This window comes from Euleptes europaea, chromosome 19, assembly GCF_029931775.1.
Source record: "Euleptes europaea isolate rEulEur1 chromosome 19, rEulEur1.hap1, whole genome shotgun sequence".
Classification (NCBI taxonomy): domain Eukaryota; kingdom Metazoa; phylum Chordata; class Lepidosauria; order Squamata; family Sphaerodactylidae; genus Euleptes; species Euleptes europaea.
The window spans coordinates 30,761,698-30,777,726 of NC_079330.1; the positions used below are offsets into that span (position 1 = coordinate 30,761,698).

A 16,029-nucleotide genomic window follows, 5' to 3' on the forward strand; every position below is an offset into this window, starting at 1 on the left:
GAGGTCAATCCCAAATTCGAATGAGTGGTTGATCTAGCTTAGGGGCAGGGCATTGGATCAGCTGTTGAGCTCCGTATGTAGAAGGCCCCAGGTTCAATGCCTGGAATTTCCAGCTAAAGGATCCCAGGAAGTGCCTGGGACCCCAGAGAGCTGCTGCCAGTCAGAGTAGACAATACTGATCTTGACAGACCAGTGCTGGGACTCACTATAAGGCAACTTCGTGTACATGTTGTTCAAGTAGGTACGCCTTGAGACTCACTACCAGTTACAGCAGCTAATATTGGCTTAGTGTAAGGAAGTTTCATGTATTCATATCAAGTTCAGCATACACTGTCTGGGGTAAATTAAAAAAGTAAGACTGAAGGTGGGAGACCCCACAGTGGTCATTTGTAATGGTTATGTGAATCCAGCCTACGAAAAGCAGCCCCCACATCTGTGAATGTATCAAGATTCCTAGGCCCTGAACTGATTGTGCATATATCCTGGACAATAGGTACAGCTGCTGAGCCTGCGCCTCCCACTTGGAGAGGCAGTGGAAGAAAAATGACTGTTGAGCCAATGGCGCGACATCACTTCCAGGGAAAACTTGGAAGTGAGGTCAGTCCTCTCCAGGAATTGCCAGCAACTCTGTGGTTTAAACCCTCGCATGTTACAGGCTTGATCTGAAGAAGACCCCCCCTCCATATGCCTGAAAATTAAGTTTGAAACATGGTCAGGAGCTCCAAACACACAACTCTCAAAGCAAAGCCAGTTTGGTCCTGAGAAACCCAATGGTCCAACCTCCAGTTATTGCATCTGACCCACTAATGGTATCTTTTGAGTTTATCTTGTGAGCTGGACTTGAATTGAACTGTTCCAACCTTTGTCCATAGACACTCCAAATCCTATTTCTAGGACGTTTACCAAAGGCCATCACTTTTGTTTTCTCATAGTTGATTGTTAATCGTTCGTTTTCACAGAACACCGCCACTCTTGCAAGCGCTCTCCTTAATCCCACTGGTGTCCTGGATAAGATCACAGCACCATCCGCATAAAGCAAAACAGAGATGTGCCTTTTCGCCAGTTTAGGTGGATGAAGTTCTGGTGCATTAAGTGAACTAACCAAGTTGCTTATATAGAATGTGAAAAGCATAGGAGCAAGAAGACAGCCCTGACTAACTCCTCTATAGGTGTTTATAGGATCAGTGAGATGCCCAATTCTGGTGCACCTAACTCTTAGCACTGTCTGCTCATGAAGGGCATGCATCAGCAATAAAGAGCCTTCTATCTACATTTGAGGATTGAATCGAACTGTTCTATTGCAGACCCTCTGAAACTATCTTGTAAACAGAAGCCTAAATCCTTTAAAAAAAGAAAAAAGAATGAAGAACAATGAAATTCCGAAATCCCCATTTTCGATGGCAAGCAATATACTTCACACTACACAGAAATGGCTGCAAACCACTCACACCTGAAAGTATTTCTTCCTTTTTCTCTCCTCCAGAACACCAGATAGAGGATCCGATACCACATGGAAAGCTTGTTTCAACACTGGCATTGGCCTGGGCTGTCAATCACAACCCAGAGTTGGACTCTTTCTCATTGGCGGGAAGAGCACTTGGTTAACACAAATCCCAACGGTAGGAGCTGCAATGCGTTGTGAGCATTTTCTCATCCCCAAGGCCACTTGAGCACAGCGCGATCTCTGGAGTGCCGTTCCATTTATGTTAATGGGCCCTTTAATTTATCACAATAATGGACACTGATGAAGATGGATTAATTTGGATTATGGAAGCCAGCACTTTGTCGAAGGCAGATAATTACACAGGGCGGCCTTCAGCCGAACATCACTGCCAATTTGTGCCTGCCACATGTGGGAGGCATGTGACATGCGTGTGGAATGCAGAAAGGGAGGGGCATAAATCTTTGGAGGGCGCTTTCCCCAGAGCCTGAAACACTTGCTGAAGTTAAAAACGCTAATATTGATTTTCATGTCCCCCGTGAGCCTGGAGAGAATCAGAGTGCCATCGCGCAAGGGAGAACCAAATAGGTGGGAATGGGGAGAAGGGGACACATCATGCACATGTCAGGGGTCGACAATCGGCAATCACTTTAGCAGAGATGTCACCGAAAAGGGAGCAACAACCCAGTGCAGGTAGGTTTGGGAACTGCAAAATTAAATCCGCATTTCCTTTGCTGTGTTGCAGAACCACTGGCCAAAGCCAGGCCTATTTGCTCGGCACCTAGTAGCAGCCAGTGGATGCTCTCGGAACATCACGCTGTGGGGCAGGACTGAGCCTTCTGATCAGGGGCTGATTCCTTGTGCCACTTGGGCCAATGGTCAGAGGAGGGAACCAGAAATGGCTCAAGCTGAGACCCTCACAAAGAGACTAGTCCCCGCCCCCCAGAGAAGGAGGTGGTTCCAAGAACCAATCCCCAGGCACTCACAACCTGCTTCAAGGCCTCCTTTAGTGTCAAATCAGGCTTGACCAGAGATTCCCTGTGTGATTAGGAGGGGCTGTGGCTCAGAGGTAGAGCATATGCTTGGCAAGCAAAAGGTCCCAGGTTCAATCCCTGGCATCTCCAGTTAAAGGGACTAGGCAAGTAGGTGATGTGAAAGACCTCCACCTGAGACCCTGGAGAGCTGCTGTCAGTCTGAGTAGACAATACTGACTTTGATGGACCAAAGGTCTGACTCAGTATAAGGCAGCTTCATGTGTTCATTGGCTGTGCAGGATCTCTCAATTTTAATAAAGGGGGGGGGGAAAGGTAATTAGCAGCTGCCTTGGAGATTATGGAAGAGCTGCACGGGGAAGGAGGTGTTCGACCCTTTTCTCCCATCCACAGTTTAAACTGCCCCCCCTTTCCCACTGCAATGAGCTCTCTGGGAGGAAACGATGGGTTTAGAGGCATGAGATGAAAGGGTTAAGCTCCCCCTAACAGAAACCCTTCCCCTGCCTTACAAGGGCCTGATCACAGCTCTCTGGCATTCTGTTTAGTTAGAACCTCTGCCAGAAAGTTGTGCTGTGGGCACCTTCCCAATGCCATCCCCTCCCCCTAACTGCCAATGACAGAAATGCATTGGACAATCTCATCTCTTTCCCCTCCTCCCCCCAAAAAACTTCAGCGCCCTGGAAGATGTGGCTTCTGGGCATTCATCACTGGATAAAAATGCAAGGGGAAATCAAGATTATAAGTTAGTGAAAGGAAATCACCATTGGGTGAGAGACGCATGTGATCTCTGATCACACCTCTTCTGTGTACCTGTTCCAGATCCCACTATGTCCCTACTGGGCGATTCAGACATGGCATCGGCCAGCCGTTCCCTAAGGCCCTCGTCCGTGTGTTCGATGGAAGACATGTGGCGCAGACCGAAGCTCTCGGGCCAGCTCCCGCAGACTTCCAGAAGGGTCATGCTTCGATCGAAGGTACCTAAGAGAAACAAACAAGAGACCCGGGATTGGTAACACAGCCGGAGAGGCAGGCAGGGCATCGGCTGGGCCAACAGGGCCAGATCGTCAGAAAACATGCCTGGGAGAGAGGCTGACCCTGCTTAGCTTCCAAGATCTGACAAGATCAGGCCAGCTTGGGCCACCCAGGTCAGGGCTGCACGCACATACCCGCCAACAAATGTCACAGGTGGAATAGCAACTCCCTTGTAACACCTCAGCTCTCACACCAAGACTTCCACCCATCATTACACACTTGTGATGGCTTCGCTCTCTCTTCTGTGTGCTGGATTCATTTACTGTACTCCTGCACTGATTCAAAAGCCAAAAGGATGCTTGTTCTTTCCACTGAAGATATACTAGACAAACATATTTGTCTGACAGTTTAGTACAGCAGCTGCAGGGTCAGAGAACAGGACCTTACTGTTCATGTGCATGCTTTTATTTGCATGCGCACTAAAAAACAAACGGCACATGCAAATCCACACAGAGGCATTAGGAAGGGGTCTGATCCCTAAAGAACGACGACTCTAGCAACGAGTACATTATCACAGTTTTAACAAGCCATCAACTGAAATTGGGACAGTGATTTATGAGGGATCAGAAAATAGGGATCGTTCCTGGTAAATCGGGACATTTGTAGCATTGGCCTGCCTCGGGAACTGAGATGCTGGCTGACGTGAGAGAGTGAAAACCTATACATTCTCCAGAAACGCTACTTTAAAAAATCATTCTCTTAATTCACAGTTGTTTCCTAATTCAAAAATAGGACACGGCGTTCGACTAAGTGCAAAGATTAGATTGTGGACCCCAGATCACTTCAAAGTACAAATTAAAATTATTCAAGTCTATTATACAGCGAGTCTCCTGCAAAGGCTTACTTTAAATCATTCCCGCTTGGAATGAGATTACAGTTCCAGTTTTGGCGCGGGGATGGCATGCAATTCGCTCGACAATTAGGTAACCGAATACGTAGCGCTTAGCAGGCCTGGTTTTCGCCAGCCTGCTGAGGTCGGGGGTGGGGGGAGAGCAGAGGAGAATGCAAACGCCGGAGTTTTCTCAAAAGTTAAAAGCGCCCAAAACACATCCCCGGTTATCAGGCCTTTGGTGCTCCTCTTTGATCAGCCGTCAGAAACTATCTGCACTTCTGCAATGACTGTACAGTTTCAGCGATCACTCGGGGCTTCTGACAGGCAGTAATAGGAAGGGTGAGAGGACCAGGCCCTGCGGCAGGAATCCCTTCCTCCGATAACGTCCAAAGTACGGGGCCGATAATCAGTGGTAAACACTTGGGCCAGACGGGTAAGCCTTGCAACAGCAAAGCGCAGAGATTATCTGAAACTCTAATGGCCTGCTCAAAAAATATATATATGGTGTTGTATGAACATCTGTAAATGAGAAAACAAATCTTTATCATATTAAGGACTGTGAGGCGGGCTACCAAACTTAGCCAAGGCCCTTTTCCAATGTGATTTTACTAAACGGCTACCGTAGTTAATGCATAAGGTTGCCAACTTCCAGATCTCCTGCTGTTACAACTGAGCTCCAGCCGATAGAGATCAGTTCACCTGGAGAAAATGGCCACTTTGGCAATTGGACTCTATGGCAATGAAGTCCCTCCCCTCCCCAAACCCCGCCCTCCCCAAGCTCTACCCAAAAAACCTCCTTCTGGTGGCAAAGAGGGACCTGGCAACCCTTTCTTGGGCCTTGATTGGGGAGGTAACGCTGCCCTCCTCTCTTCGGCGCTCACTCAAGCTATCTCCGGCACTCGAGTCCGTCTGACTCTCTGAAGTTTTTGATTTGGGCGTCTCTGCAGCCTCCTTGGCAAAGCATCAAAAGCTATTTGTGTGTTCTTTTTCAGAAGCCCGCATAAAAGGAGGGCGAGGGTGTTTGGGTTTCTCACTTTCGAAACGTGATAACGACTTGATCTCCCATCATCATGTTCTAACCAGGAGGGTGGGGAGCCCTCGAAGAGCCTCTGGAACAGATCCCCCATCCTTATTTAACATGAAAAGGGTCCAAAGAACTCAACAGCTATAAGTACCAAGGAACTGCTAGGTGCCCAAGATTTTGGTCCAAACTGTGCACAAACATTGGAACCGCCTGCTAAAAGGGTTGATGGTCTTATTGTCACTCTTCTGGATTCTCTCTGAATTCCTCAGGTATTTTGCCCAAGCAGCCACCAGCTATGAAAGCCATTTGCGGGGTGGGGGGGCTGGGTTCCAGGTCTGTCTCTGCCACGGGTGGCTACTTGTGAAGTCCCTCCCCTCCCCTCCTCAAACCCCGCCCTCCTCAGGCGCCACCCAAAAAAACTCCCACCGGTGGCGAAGAGGCACCTGGCAACCATATCGGGCAGACTGCCTGCAACATACTCAGGGTTGTCAGCTCTGGATCGCGAAATCCCTGGACATTTGGGGGTGGAGACTAGGGAAGGCAGAATTTGGGGAGGGGAAGGAGCTCAACAGGGATATGATGCCATAGAATCCACCCATCAAAGCTGCCATTTCCTCCAGGGGAACTGATCCCTGTCACCTGGAGATCAGTTGTAATTCCAGGAGACCTCCAGCCACCACCTGGAGGTTGGCAATCCCACCTGCAGATGGAGGGGTTAAAGAGAATTGAACCCTCTTCCACCCAGCAGTCTGAGCTGTACCGACTTCTCGGGGGGGGGGGGGTTAGCAAAGGTTTCTTTCTCAAAGATTTAAATTTTGGGAGACTGGAGGAGGCAGAACCATGAATTAAGATGAACAGCAGACTAGTACTCAATAAAGTTTTAAAAGACAGATCCCAAATCTTTCCAAAAGGCAAATTGAAGACATCAGTTTGCTAGGGCAAGTCCCAGAAAATTGGGGCTATTGGAGCATATGGGTTTATGCGTAGGCTTGCCAACTTCCAGGTGGTAGAGGGAGATCTCCAGCTATTACATTGGATCCCCAGGCGACAGAGATCAGTTTACCTGGAGAAAATAGTCGCTTTGGAAGGTGGCATTATACCCCATTGAAGTATCCCCTCCCCTAATCTCACCCTCCTCAGGCTCCACCCCCAAAATCTCCAGGTATTATCCAACCCGGAGCTGGCAACCCTAGTTTATGTGGGCCCTTCCTGGCCAATGTACGTCTGGCAGGATTTTAATCACTTCAGCCTTGGTTTGGCACCTGGCTTTTGGAATTGCATTTTGGATTAAGGTTATCGGCTTCACTCAGTCCCTGGCCAGGAATTAATCCTCACCTGATTTAATCTCCCATTCTTTGTCACACTGAATTGCTGAAGAGCAACTAATAGTCACAGAGCTGTGCAGGATTCTGCTTGTCCGGGTGAAAAAACCTCCCCCACTTCTGTATCAAAGCAATCCAAACACCATGAATTCTACACAGTGCCCAAATTAAGCACATTTGCATCGTTAACCTGATTTTGCATAATTTATTCTCCCCTTTTTTATTTATTACATTTCTACCCCGCTCTCCCCAACCTGAAGGTCAGGCTCAGAGAGGCTGTTTTGCACCGTTTATTCTGGTTTTGTTACTCATGGGGTGAGACAAGGAGCTATGAAGGATGTTGCAGTCTGCCCCTGAGCTAGGGTTGCCAACCTCAAGGTAGTGGCTGGAGATCTCCTGGGATTACAACTGATCTCCAGCCAACAGAGATCAGTTCAACTGGAATGTGGACTCCATGGCATTATACCCCCAACCCCGCCCTCTGCAGGCTCCGCCCCCCAAATCTCCAGGTATTTCCCAACCAGGACCTCGCAACCCTACCCTGGGCCCTTAGAAATCCTACTTACTAAGCCCCTTCAGGTATTGCCTTCAGGACTATAAACCCTTGAGCACTATAATTTTAGGATATTTTTAAAATAATGGAAATAGGTCCTCAGTCTTTAAGCCACTGGGAAGAGAGGGGATGAGGACAGAGGAAGCACACAGACATTCTTAGCAATTATGTTCTGCTTTCTCTTATACCATCACCCACCCACACAGGTTTTAAGTTGGAATGACGCATATTGATTGTGGCATTATTAATGAGCACGTTTCCAACAGAGATCAGTTCACCTGGAATGTGAGAGAACCAGCGTGCCGTAGTGGTTAAGAGCGGTGGTTAGGAGCGGTGGACTCTAGTCTGGAGAACTGGGTTTGATTCCCCACTCCTCCACATGAGCGGCGGAGGCTAATCTGGTGAACTGGGTTTGTTTCCCCACTCCTCCACATGAACCTAGCTGGGTGACCTTGGGCTAGTCACACTCTCTCAGCCTCACCTACCACACAGGATGTCTGTTGTGGGGAGGGGAGGGTGATTGTAAGCTGGTTTGATTCTCCCTTAAGTAGAAGAGAAAGTGAGCATATAAAAACCAACTACTACTCCTCTTCTTCTTCAGACGACTAGGACTGGTGAATGATTATTTCAGCGCCAGGTTCCAGGACAAACAGAACAGGGTCTCCTGCACTGCGTCTGGCTCAAAGCCTTTCCCTCTCAATGAGGCTCAAGCAGTTCCTTTCTCCCTATCTGATGATACAATTTGCCCCTTGGTATGTTTTTAATAAATCAAGGTTTAAGTGGGGAAGACGAGCTCTGGAAACAGTCGCAGGCGCACCCCCCGCCAAAGGTGAGGCCACCGAACTGTCGCCTTCTTCATCTCCCCAGTTTTGTTTTCCAGAATTGTTTGTAGCTGTGCTAAAAATAGTCCTGGCTTTGAATGCTAGCAGGACATTAATTGCCTGCCTGGCATACAGACAGGAGGACCCAAGGTGAATGCCAGCTGTGGCCATTTTCTCCAGGTGAACTGATCTCTATTGGGTAGAGTTCAGTTGTAATAGCAGGAGATCTCCAGCTACTACCTGGAGGTTGAATAATGGTGAAAAGGGGGGAGTCAGGTACTAAATGTACAAGACCAACAAAATATAAAGTAGTATCTAACTTTTCTGGAAAAGACAGTCATGCTAGGAAAAGTTGAGGGCAGCAGGAAAAGAGGAAGACCCAACAAGAGATGGATAGACTCAATAAGGAAGCCAAAACCCTCAATTTGCAAGGATGTCAAAGATAGGACATTTTGGAGGACTTTGATTTATAGGGTCGCCATGAGTCAGAAGCGACTTGATGGCACTTAACACAACACACACATCCAACTATTGGTGTGAACTTATATTGAAGACTCACAACGTATTTGTATATAAATATGAATTCAATAGTACCAGGAGGTTGGCAAGCGTATCTCCAGCTAGTACCTGGAGGTTGGCAACCCTACTCTCTTCCGTTGAGCGAAAGCTTTGGAACAGATGCAGGGAAGGTCTGTCACACGCAAGCCACATCCCCAGTTTGTGTCACAAGTCGTCTTGCTTGGTGTTAACGGCCCTCTCGATCGCCTAATTGATTTGCAGCAGGCCCAGAGCCAGCGCTTGCGTTTCCGCCCCCTGCCCCTTTCTTCTGTGCTGGAAATCCTTCCCTTCTAGACTTTGGCAAAACAGTTTCCTGGGATGTGATATGAATAAGCAATTCCCTTCCCCTGCCCTTCTCCCCTCCCCATCATTTCTTAATCCCGGCGATCTTTTGAAGTATGAAACCTGCGGTCGAGGCGAGCGATGTTTTCATTAATCAGAGCCGATGTTTCCAAAGCCATCAGCTTTATCACGACTGGATTTCAGACGTGAAACCCAATATACACACAGATCCACTCAGCCTGTCCTTTCGGATTACTCCTGACCTTTTATTCTCTTTTCTGAAGGATCTGCGTTTCCTCAGCGTCAGGCCGTCCGGCTTCACCGGCGCAGCGGCCAAAGAGGCCGAGACAAAGTCTGCTTGAGTCTGAGAAGTCTCACGAAAAGTAAAATAAAATAAAGAATGTGGGCTTCAGGCAAAAAAGTGTTTCAGATACTCCCCGTGGCACTTCATTAAGATGCTCCTGAGCTGGCTGCCATCTTTTGATTGCAAAGTAATACTGGCACCGCCAGGCTCAGACCGGGGCAGGCAGGGTTGCCAGCTCTGGGTTGGGAAATACCTGGAGATTTTGGGGGTGGAGCCTGAGGGGGCGGGGTTTGGGGAGGGGAGGGACTTCAATGCCATATAGCCCAATTGCCAGAGTGGCCATTTTCTCCAGGTGAAGTGATCCCTATTATCTGGAGGTCAGTTGTAATATTTATTTATTTATTTTTCGTACTTCTAACCCACCTCGCCCTCCCCTGGCCAGGACGGGCTCAGGACGGGTGACAACATAAAAATTAACATTTCATTTTCATTTCATTTCATTAACCTTTATTGGCATACCAAAGACAGAAAAAACAACAACAAAATTTACAGTGAAACAATAAAACATATAAAACCATAAAGCCATTCTTCAATTATTAAAAAGTGCCTACTGCAGCAAAGGATGCCAACCCCCCAAAAAAGCAACTCAGAATCGGGTCAGCTATCCACCCCCAGTAAATTAGTTGTAAAATAAAAAGGGGGGTGGGAGATCTCCAGCGAGTACCTGGAGGTTCATATATACAGGAAAAAATATCACTATATGTGCTTTGGGTTCCACTCCCCTATTGGTATTTAGTACCTGGAGGTTGGCAACCCTATCGAGAGGCAATCTGTTCATACATGGATCTATCCCCCATCATAGCGTTCCAGAGGATGTATTATTTCAGACTGCATGTTTCAACATTTTCCAGTGTAAATAAACTCCCTGCAAGTGGAATATTTGCCTGTAAGGGAGAGGGTCTAAGGAACCCTGACACAGCATTTTCCCCAAGCAGGTAGGGAGATTCTGCTGCAGGAGAACACGCAGTTCTGTACATCTGCAGTCGAAGACAGTACCGCCTCAGGAAGTCTGTATCACACAGTTCATCTGAATGTTGACATCCACACTTAAAGGCCACAGGTGGGAAAGGATGTCTCTACCTTGCAGGGTTATTATGAGGCTAGAAAGGCAGCTCTGAGCTGCTCCGAAGAAGGGAGGGAGACAACTGAGAGCCAGTGTGGTGTAGTGGTTAGCATGTTGGACTAGGATCTGGGAGACCCATGGAAGCTCACTGGGTGACCTTGGGCCAGTCCCACTGTCTCAGCCAACCTCACAGGGTTGGTGTGAGGGTAAAATGGCGGGTAGGAGAATGATGTTAGCTACTTTGGGTCTCCATTGGGGAGAAAGGTGGGGTATAAATGGGGTTGCCAGGTCCCTCTTTGCCAGCGGCGGGAGGTTTTTCGGGCGGAGCCTGAGGAGGGGTGTGTGTGTGTGTGTGTGTGTGTGTGTATATCTATATCTATATCTATATCTATCTATCTATCTATCTATCTATCTATATCTATCTATATCTATCTATCTATCTATCTATCTATCTATCTATCTATCTATCTATCTATCTATCTATCTATCTATCTATCTATCTATCTATATGACTTCAACCCGCCCTGAAACTGGTCTTGGCTGGGGAGGGCGGGTTATAAATCGGAAAAAAAACTTACTAACTAACCAAATAAATAAAAAAAATGCCATAGAGTCCAATTGCCAAAGCGGCCATTTTCTCCAGGGGAACTGATCTCTGTCAACTGGAGATCAATTGTACTGGCAGATCTCCAGATAGTACCTGGAGGTTGGCAACCCTAGGTATAAACGAAGTAAATACAATAAACAAACAAACATGTAACAAGCTTATAAACCTCAGCAAGTCACTGAATAACTGGGACCTGGCAGGAAGCCCAAATGTCTGCATGTTGATTCCCCCACCCCAAGTCATTTCTGATCTCTTCCAAAAGTCTGGGATGCATAAGCTATATCTTACCGACATCACACCACTCCGATTAAGGAAATGCTGATTTTTGTCAGAGGCAACTGAAAAAACACATTGCTTTGTTTTGCTTAAGAAAAGAATTGCGGGTTATCAGGGACAACATCAGCTCCTGCGGTGTGCGCTGCCTGCGCACAGATGCATGCGTACAAAAGGATGCATTATGCCTGGAAAAGGAATCAGATTTACCCGCAAGTAAGAGGGGAGGGGGGAAATCTGACATTTTATTGATGTGGGGTTTATATTTGTTTGTTTGGAACAACTGTGGTTTTCAGTTACGCTGCGAGACCCAAGGATGGATTTGTCTAATTCTTGAGAATTAGTGGTGGAGGCTCGAGGCAAGGAGTTTAGAGTGTCGGTTGGGCTTCTTCTGAATTTGTGAAACCTTGTGGGCCAAAGAGCGGCACGAGAAAGCACAACCTCTATAACAGGAGGACTTGCAGCCACTAAGAGAGGGGGGAGATAGCAGAAACTGATCCTGGCATGCTGCCCTGTGGGTAACTGGCCCACATGTGACTCAGCAGGTGGTCAGGTGAGTCCCAGAGCTCTCCACATGACTCAGCAGGTGTTCAGCTGACCTCCCAGCGTTCTCCACATAGGGTTGCCAAGTCCTTCTTTGCCACTGGCGGGAGGTTTTTAGGGCAGAGCCTGAAGAGGGTGAGGTTTGGGGAGGGGAGGGACTTCAATGGCATAGAGTCCAATTGCCAAAGCGGCCTTTTTCTCTAGGTGAACTGATCTCTATCGGCTGGAGATCAGTTGTCATAGCAGGAGTTCTCCAGCTACCTCCTGTATCTGGAGCACCTGGAGGTTGGTAACCCTATCTCCACATGACTTAGCAGGTGATCAGCTGACCTCCCAGAGCTCTCCACATGACTCCCATCAAGTGACCCACAGAGGCCTGGGGTGTCCTCAGGGAGCAAGATGGAACAAGAATGCCCTCAAGGGGAAACTCCTGTGTTCCCTGGACCAGAGAAGGCTCCCAACCCTGGGAGAGGCTTGCAGATAGGGTTGCCAACTCTGGGTTGGGAAATTCCTGGAAATTTGGGGTGGAGTCTGCGGAGGAGAGGGACCTCAGCAGGGTATAATGCCATGGATTCCACCCTCTAAATCAGCCATTTTCTCCAGGGGAACTGATCTTTGTTATCTGAAGAACAATTGTTATTATGAGTTATCTCTAGGCCACACCTGGTCTCCCCTTCTTATAGGCCATGGAAGGTAATGGAATGGCTGTGATCTGGGAAGTCTCCCATTCAAATCGTGCCTCTGCAATGAACTCATTTGTCAGACCTTAGATGAGCAGCTATTGCTCTGCTTCAGCTTCCCATCTGCAATGTGTGTGTGTGCAGTGCCATCAAGACGCAGCCAACTTATGGCGACCCCATAACGTTTTCAAGGCAAGAGACATTCAGAGATGGCCTACCATTGCTTGCCTCTGCATAGAGACCCTAGAATTCCTTGGTGGTCTCCCATCCAAATACTAACCAGCGCCAACCCTGCTTAGCTTCTGAGATCGATTCTGGGATGACAATATTGGCCTGCCTCCTGAGGATTACAAGATAGCATACATGGAGCACTTTGAACCCTGAAAGGGCTATGCAAATATGGAGCACTGTTACTATGAAATCCCCAGTGCCAGGACTACAAATCCTGTGAGCCGCTGTGCTGGAGTTCCTTGGTGAACAAGCAGGTGAGGCAAGAATCTCCCTCAAGGTAAAAAGTCTGAACGCCATGTCTGCATCTAACCCTTTTAAAAACCACTTATGTTGTCGGTGTCCCACCCACCATCCGGTGGCAGGGAATCCAATAGGCTAATTCCGCACTGTGTGAAAAGGCTTGCCTTTTGTCCACAGTCTTCCAGATGGCCTTGGGGCCAGACACACACTTTCTCTTTCAGCCCTGACCTACTTCACGGGGTTGCGCTCAAGGACAGGAACAGTGGCAAAGCTCTTTGTAGTCCTGTGGAAATGATTTCTAAAACGTTCATTAGAGAAGGAGGCCGCAGATGCAGCAAACGCTCCGGGCAATGTGGACGCCATGCAGCCCCAGCACAACCGAGACTATTTCTGCGGCTCAGAGAAAAGTCTTCTTTTCCACGAGATCCGAGTCGAAGCGGGCCAAGTTGGGCCTGCGATGGAAAGCATCAAGCGAGCCCCAGCTGGTCTCGAGCCGGGGGATCAGCCAGTTCCCAGCATCTCCTCCGACCGCGTTGGCGAGGTTTTGCCCTTGTCACTTATATGATCCATCAGCCATCTGGTGGCTGTAGAAGGCAGAGTGGCATTGCAAGGTGAGATGATGGAGTGCAAAACTGATTGCAGCTGGCACGTCCCGGCCTCGGGCTCTCCGTCACTTAACTCATCCCCTTCTCATCCGTGCAAGAGGCTGGCTTCAAAGGGGCAGGAGAGCTTACCCTTCCGCAAATCTTGTGTGTGTATGTGTGTGAGAGAGAGAGAGAGAGAGAGACATGCCCTGCAAACTGGGAGAGCAATACCTAATGCCAAGCAGGAGGCAAATCAGTGGGTTCTAGATCAAATCAAGCCTGGACTGACCCTAGAAGCTAAAATGACTAAACTGAGGCGATCGTACTTTGGTCACATTATGAGAAGACAAGAGTCACTGAAAAAGGCAATCATGCTCGGAAAAGTTGAGGGCAGCAGGAAAAGAGGAAGACCCAACAAGAGATGGATTGACTCAATAAAAAAGCCACAGCCCTCAATTGGCAAGATCTGAGCAAGGCTGTCAAAGATAGGACATTTTGGAGGACATTGATTCTTAGGGTCGCCGTGAGTCGGAAGAGACTTGATGGCACTTAATACACACGCAATCAGGAGGCAGGAAAGAGGGAATGTTGAAAAGAGTGGTGGAAAGTGCCGTCAAGTTACAGCTGACTTACGGCGACCCCAGAAGCTTTCCAAGGCAAGAGACAAACAGAGGTGGTTTGCCATCGCCTGCCTCTGTGTAGCACCCCTGGGCTTCCTTGGTGAATTCCTATCCAAGAGCTAATCAGGGCTGACCCCTGCTTAGCTTCAGAGATCTGACGAGATCGGGCTATCCTGGCCCATCCAGGTCAGGGCAAGAATTAAGGGCCAACAAGCTGCAACCAATTTATGGTGACCCAGTAGGGTTTCCAAGGCAAGAGATGAACAGAGGTGGTTTGCCATTGCCTGTCTCTGCATAGCAACCCTGGACTTCCTTGGTGATCTATCCAGGTACCAACCAGGGCCAACCCTGCTTAGCTTCCATAAGCTGATGAGATTGAGCTAGCCTGGACCATCCAGGTCAGAGCAATAAAAGCAACTGTGGATTTCCTTAGGCAATTTCTTTTTGATCTGAAGAATTATCCCATGAAAATGGCTATATTCTTGTGATTGCCATCAGTGGACACAGTTTTTGCAGAGAGCCAGTGTGGTGTGGTGGTTAGAATGCTGTCAAAATCAAGAGGGAGGAGGAGGAGGAGAAGAAGAAGGAGAAGGAGAAGGAGAAGAAGAAGAAGACGGCTCTAATAGCTGTAACTTGCCCAAGGTCACCCAGCTGGTTCTGTGTGTAGGAGTGGGGAAACAAATCCAGTTCACCAGATTAGCCTCCGCCGCTCATGTGGAGGAGTGGGGAATCAAACCCGGTTCTCCAGTCCACCGCTCCAAACCACTGCTCTTAACCACTATACCAAACTGGTTCTCTAGCCTAGTGGTGGTGGAAAGTGCCGTCAAGTTACAGCTGAACTATGGTGACCCCAGAGGGTTTCTAAGGCAAGAGACAGATGGGGGTTGCCATCGCCTGCCTCTGTGTAGCATCTCTGGACTTCCTTGGTGGTCTCCCATCCAAGTGCTAACCAGGGCCAACCCTGCTTAGCTTCTGAGATCTGACAAGCTCACCCTAGCCTGGGCTATCCAGGTCAGGCCTCAGACAAAGTTACCACATAGGATTGCTGTTTTGGCCAAATGGAAGAACAGAAGGACCATGGCAGCTGCCTTGAGCTTCTTGGAGGAAGGACGGAATAAAAATTCAGTAGAGAAATGCAAGAGAGGGACAACAGAGAGGTCCTCGGCCTAAGGAGCTTACAGTTGAAATTTTGCCAGTGGGGTGATGATGTGGGGTTAGGGTTGCCAGGTCCCTCTTTGGGGAGGGGAGGGACTTCAGTGCCATAGAGTCCAATTGCCAAAGTGGCCATTTTCTCCAGGTGAACTGATCTCTATCGGCTGGAGATCAGTTGTAATAGCAGGAGATCTGCTAGTACCTGGAGGTTGGCAACCCTAGCTGGAGATCTCCTGCTTTTACAGCGAAATCCACAAAAGTTAATTTTGAGTAATAGTAGTTAGGTTTGCCTGGAAGCTCTCCTCTAGGGTTGCCAGGTCCCTCTTCGCCACCAGTGGGAGGTTTGGGGGGGGTGGAGTCTGAGGAGGGCAGGGTTTGGGGAGGAGACGGTCTTCAATGCCATAGAGTCCAATTGCCAAAGTGGCCATTTTCTACAGGGGAACTGATCTCTATCGGCTGGAGATCAGTTGTAATAGCAGGAGATCTCCAGCTACTACCTGGAGGTTGGCGACCCTACATGGGGTACTGGTAGGGTTGCCCGGTCTGGGTTGAGGAATACCTGGAGATTTTGGGAGTGGAGCTTAAGAAGGGTGGGGTTTGGGGAGGGAAGGGACTTTAGTGGGGTATAATGCCATAGAGTCCACCTTCCAAAGCGGCCATTTTTCTCCAGGGGAACTGATCTCTGTCGCCTGGAGGTCAGTTGTAATCGCAGGAGATCTCCAGCCCCCACCTGGAGGTTGGCAACCCTAGATATTGGGGGATGAAGGGGAAGTTAACCAGGGATGATGTGAGCTGAAGCAGATCTACATGTAGTG

The 16,029-nt window shown here is 48.5% G+C and overlaps 1 protein-coding gene across 1 annotated transcript in view; it reads right to left on the bottom strand.

The window, feature by feature from the left end:
- BCAS3 (BCAS3 microtubule associated cell migration factor) overlaps positions 1-16,029 on the bottom strand; it is a 698,169-nt gene that overhangs the window by 37,237 nt on the left and 644,903 nt on the right. Inside the window, exon 24 of the mRNA XM_056864967.1 lies at positions 3,244-3,411. Within this exon, the coding sequence (XP_056720945.1) occupies positions 3,244-3,411 (168 nt within the window). The remainder of the gene's footprint in view (positions 1-3,243; positions 3,412-16,029) is intronic.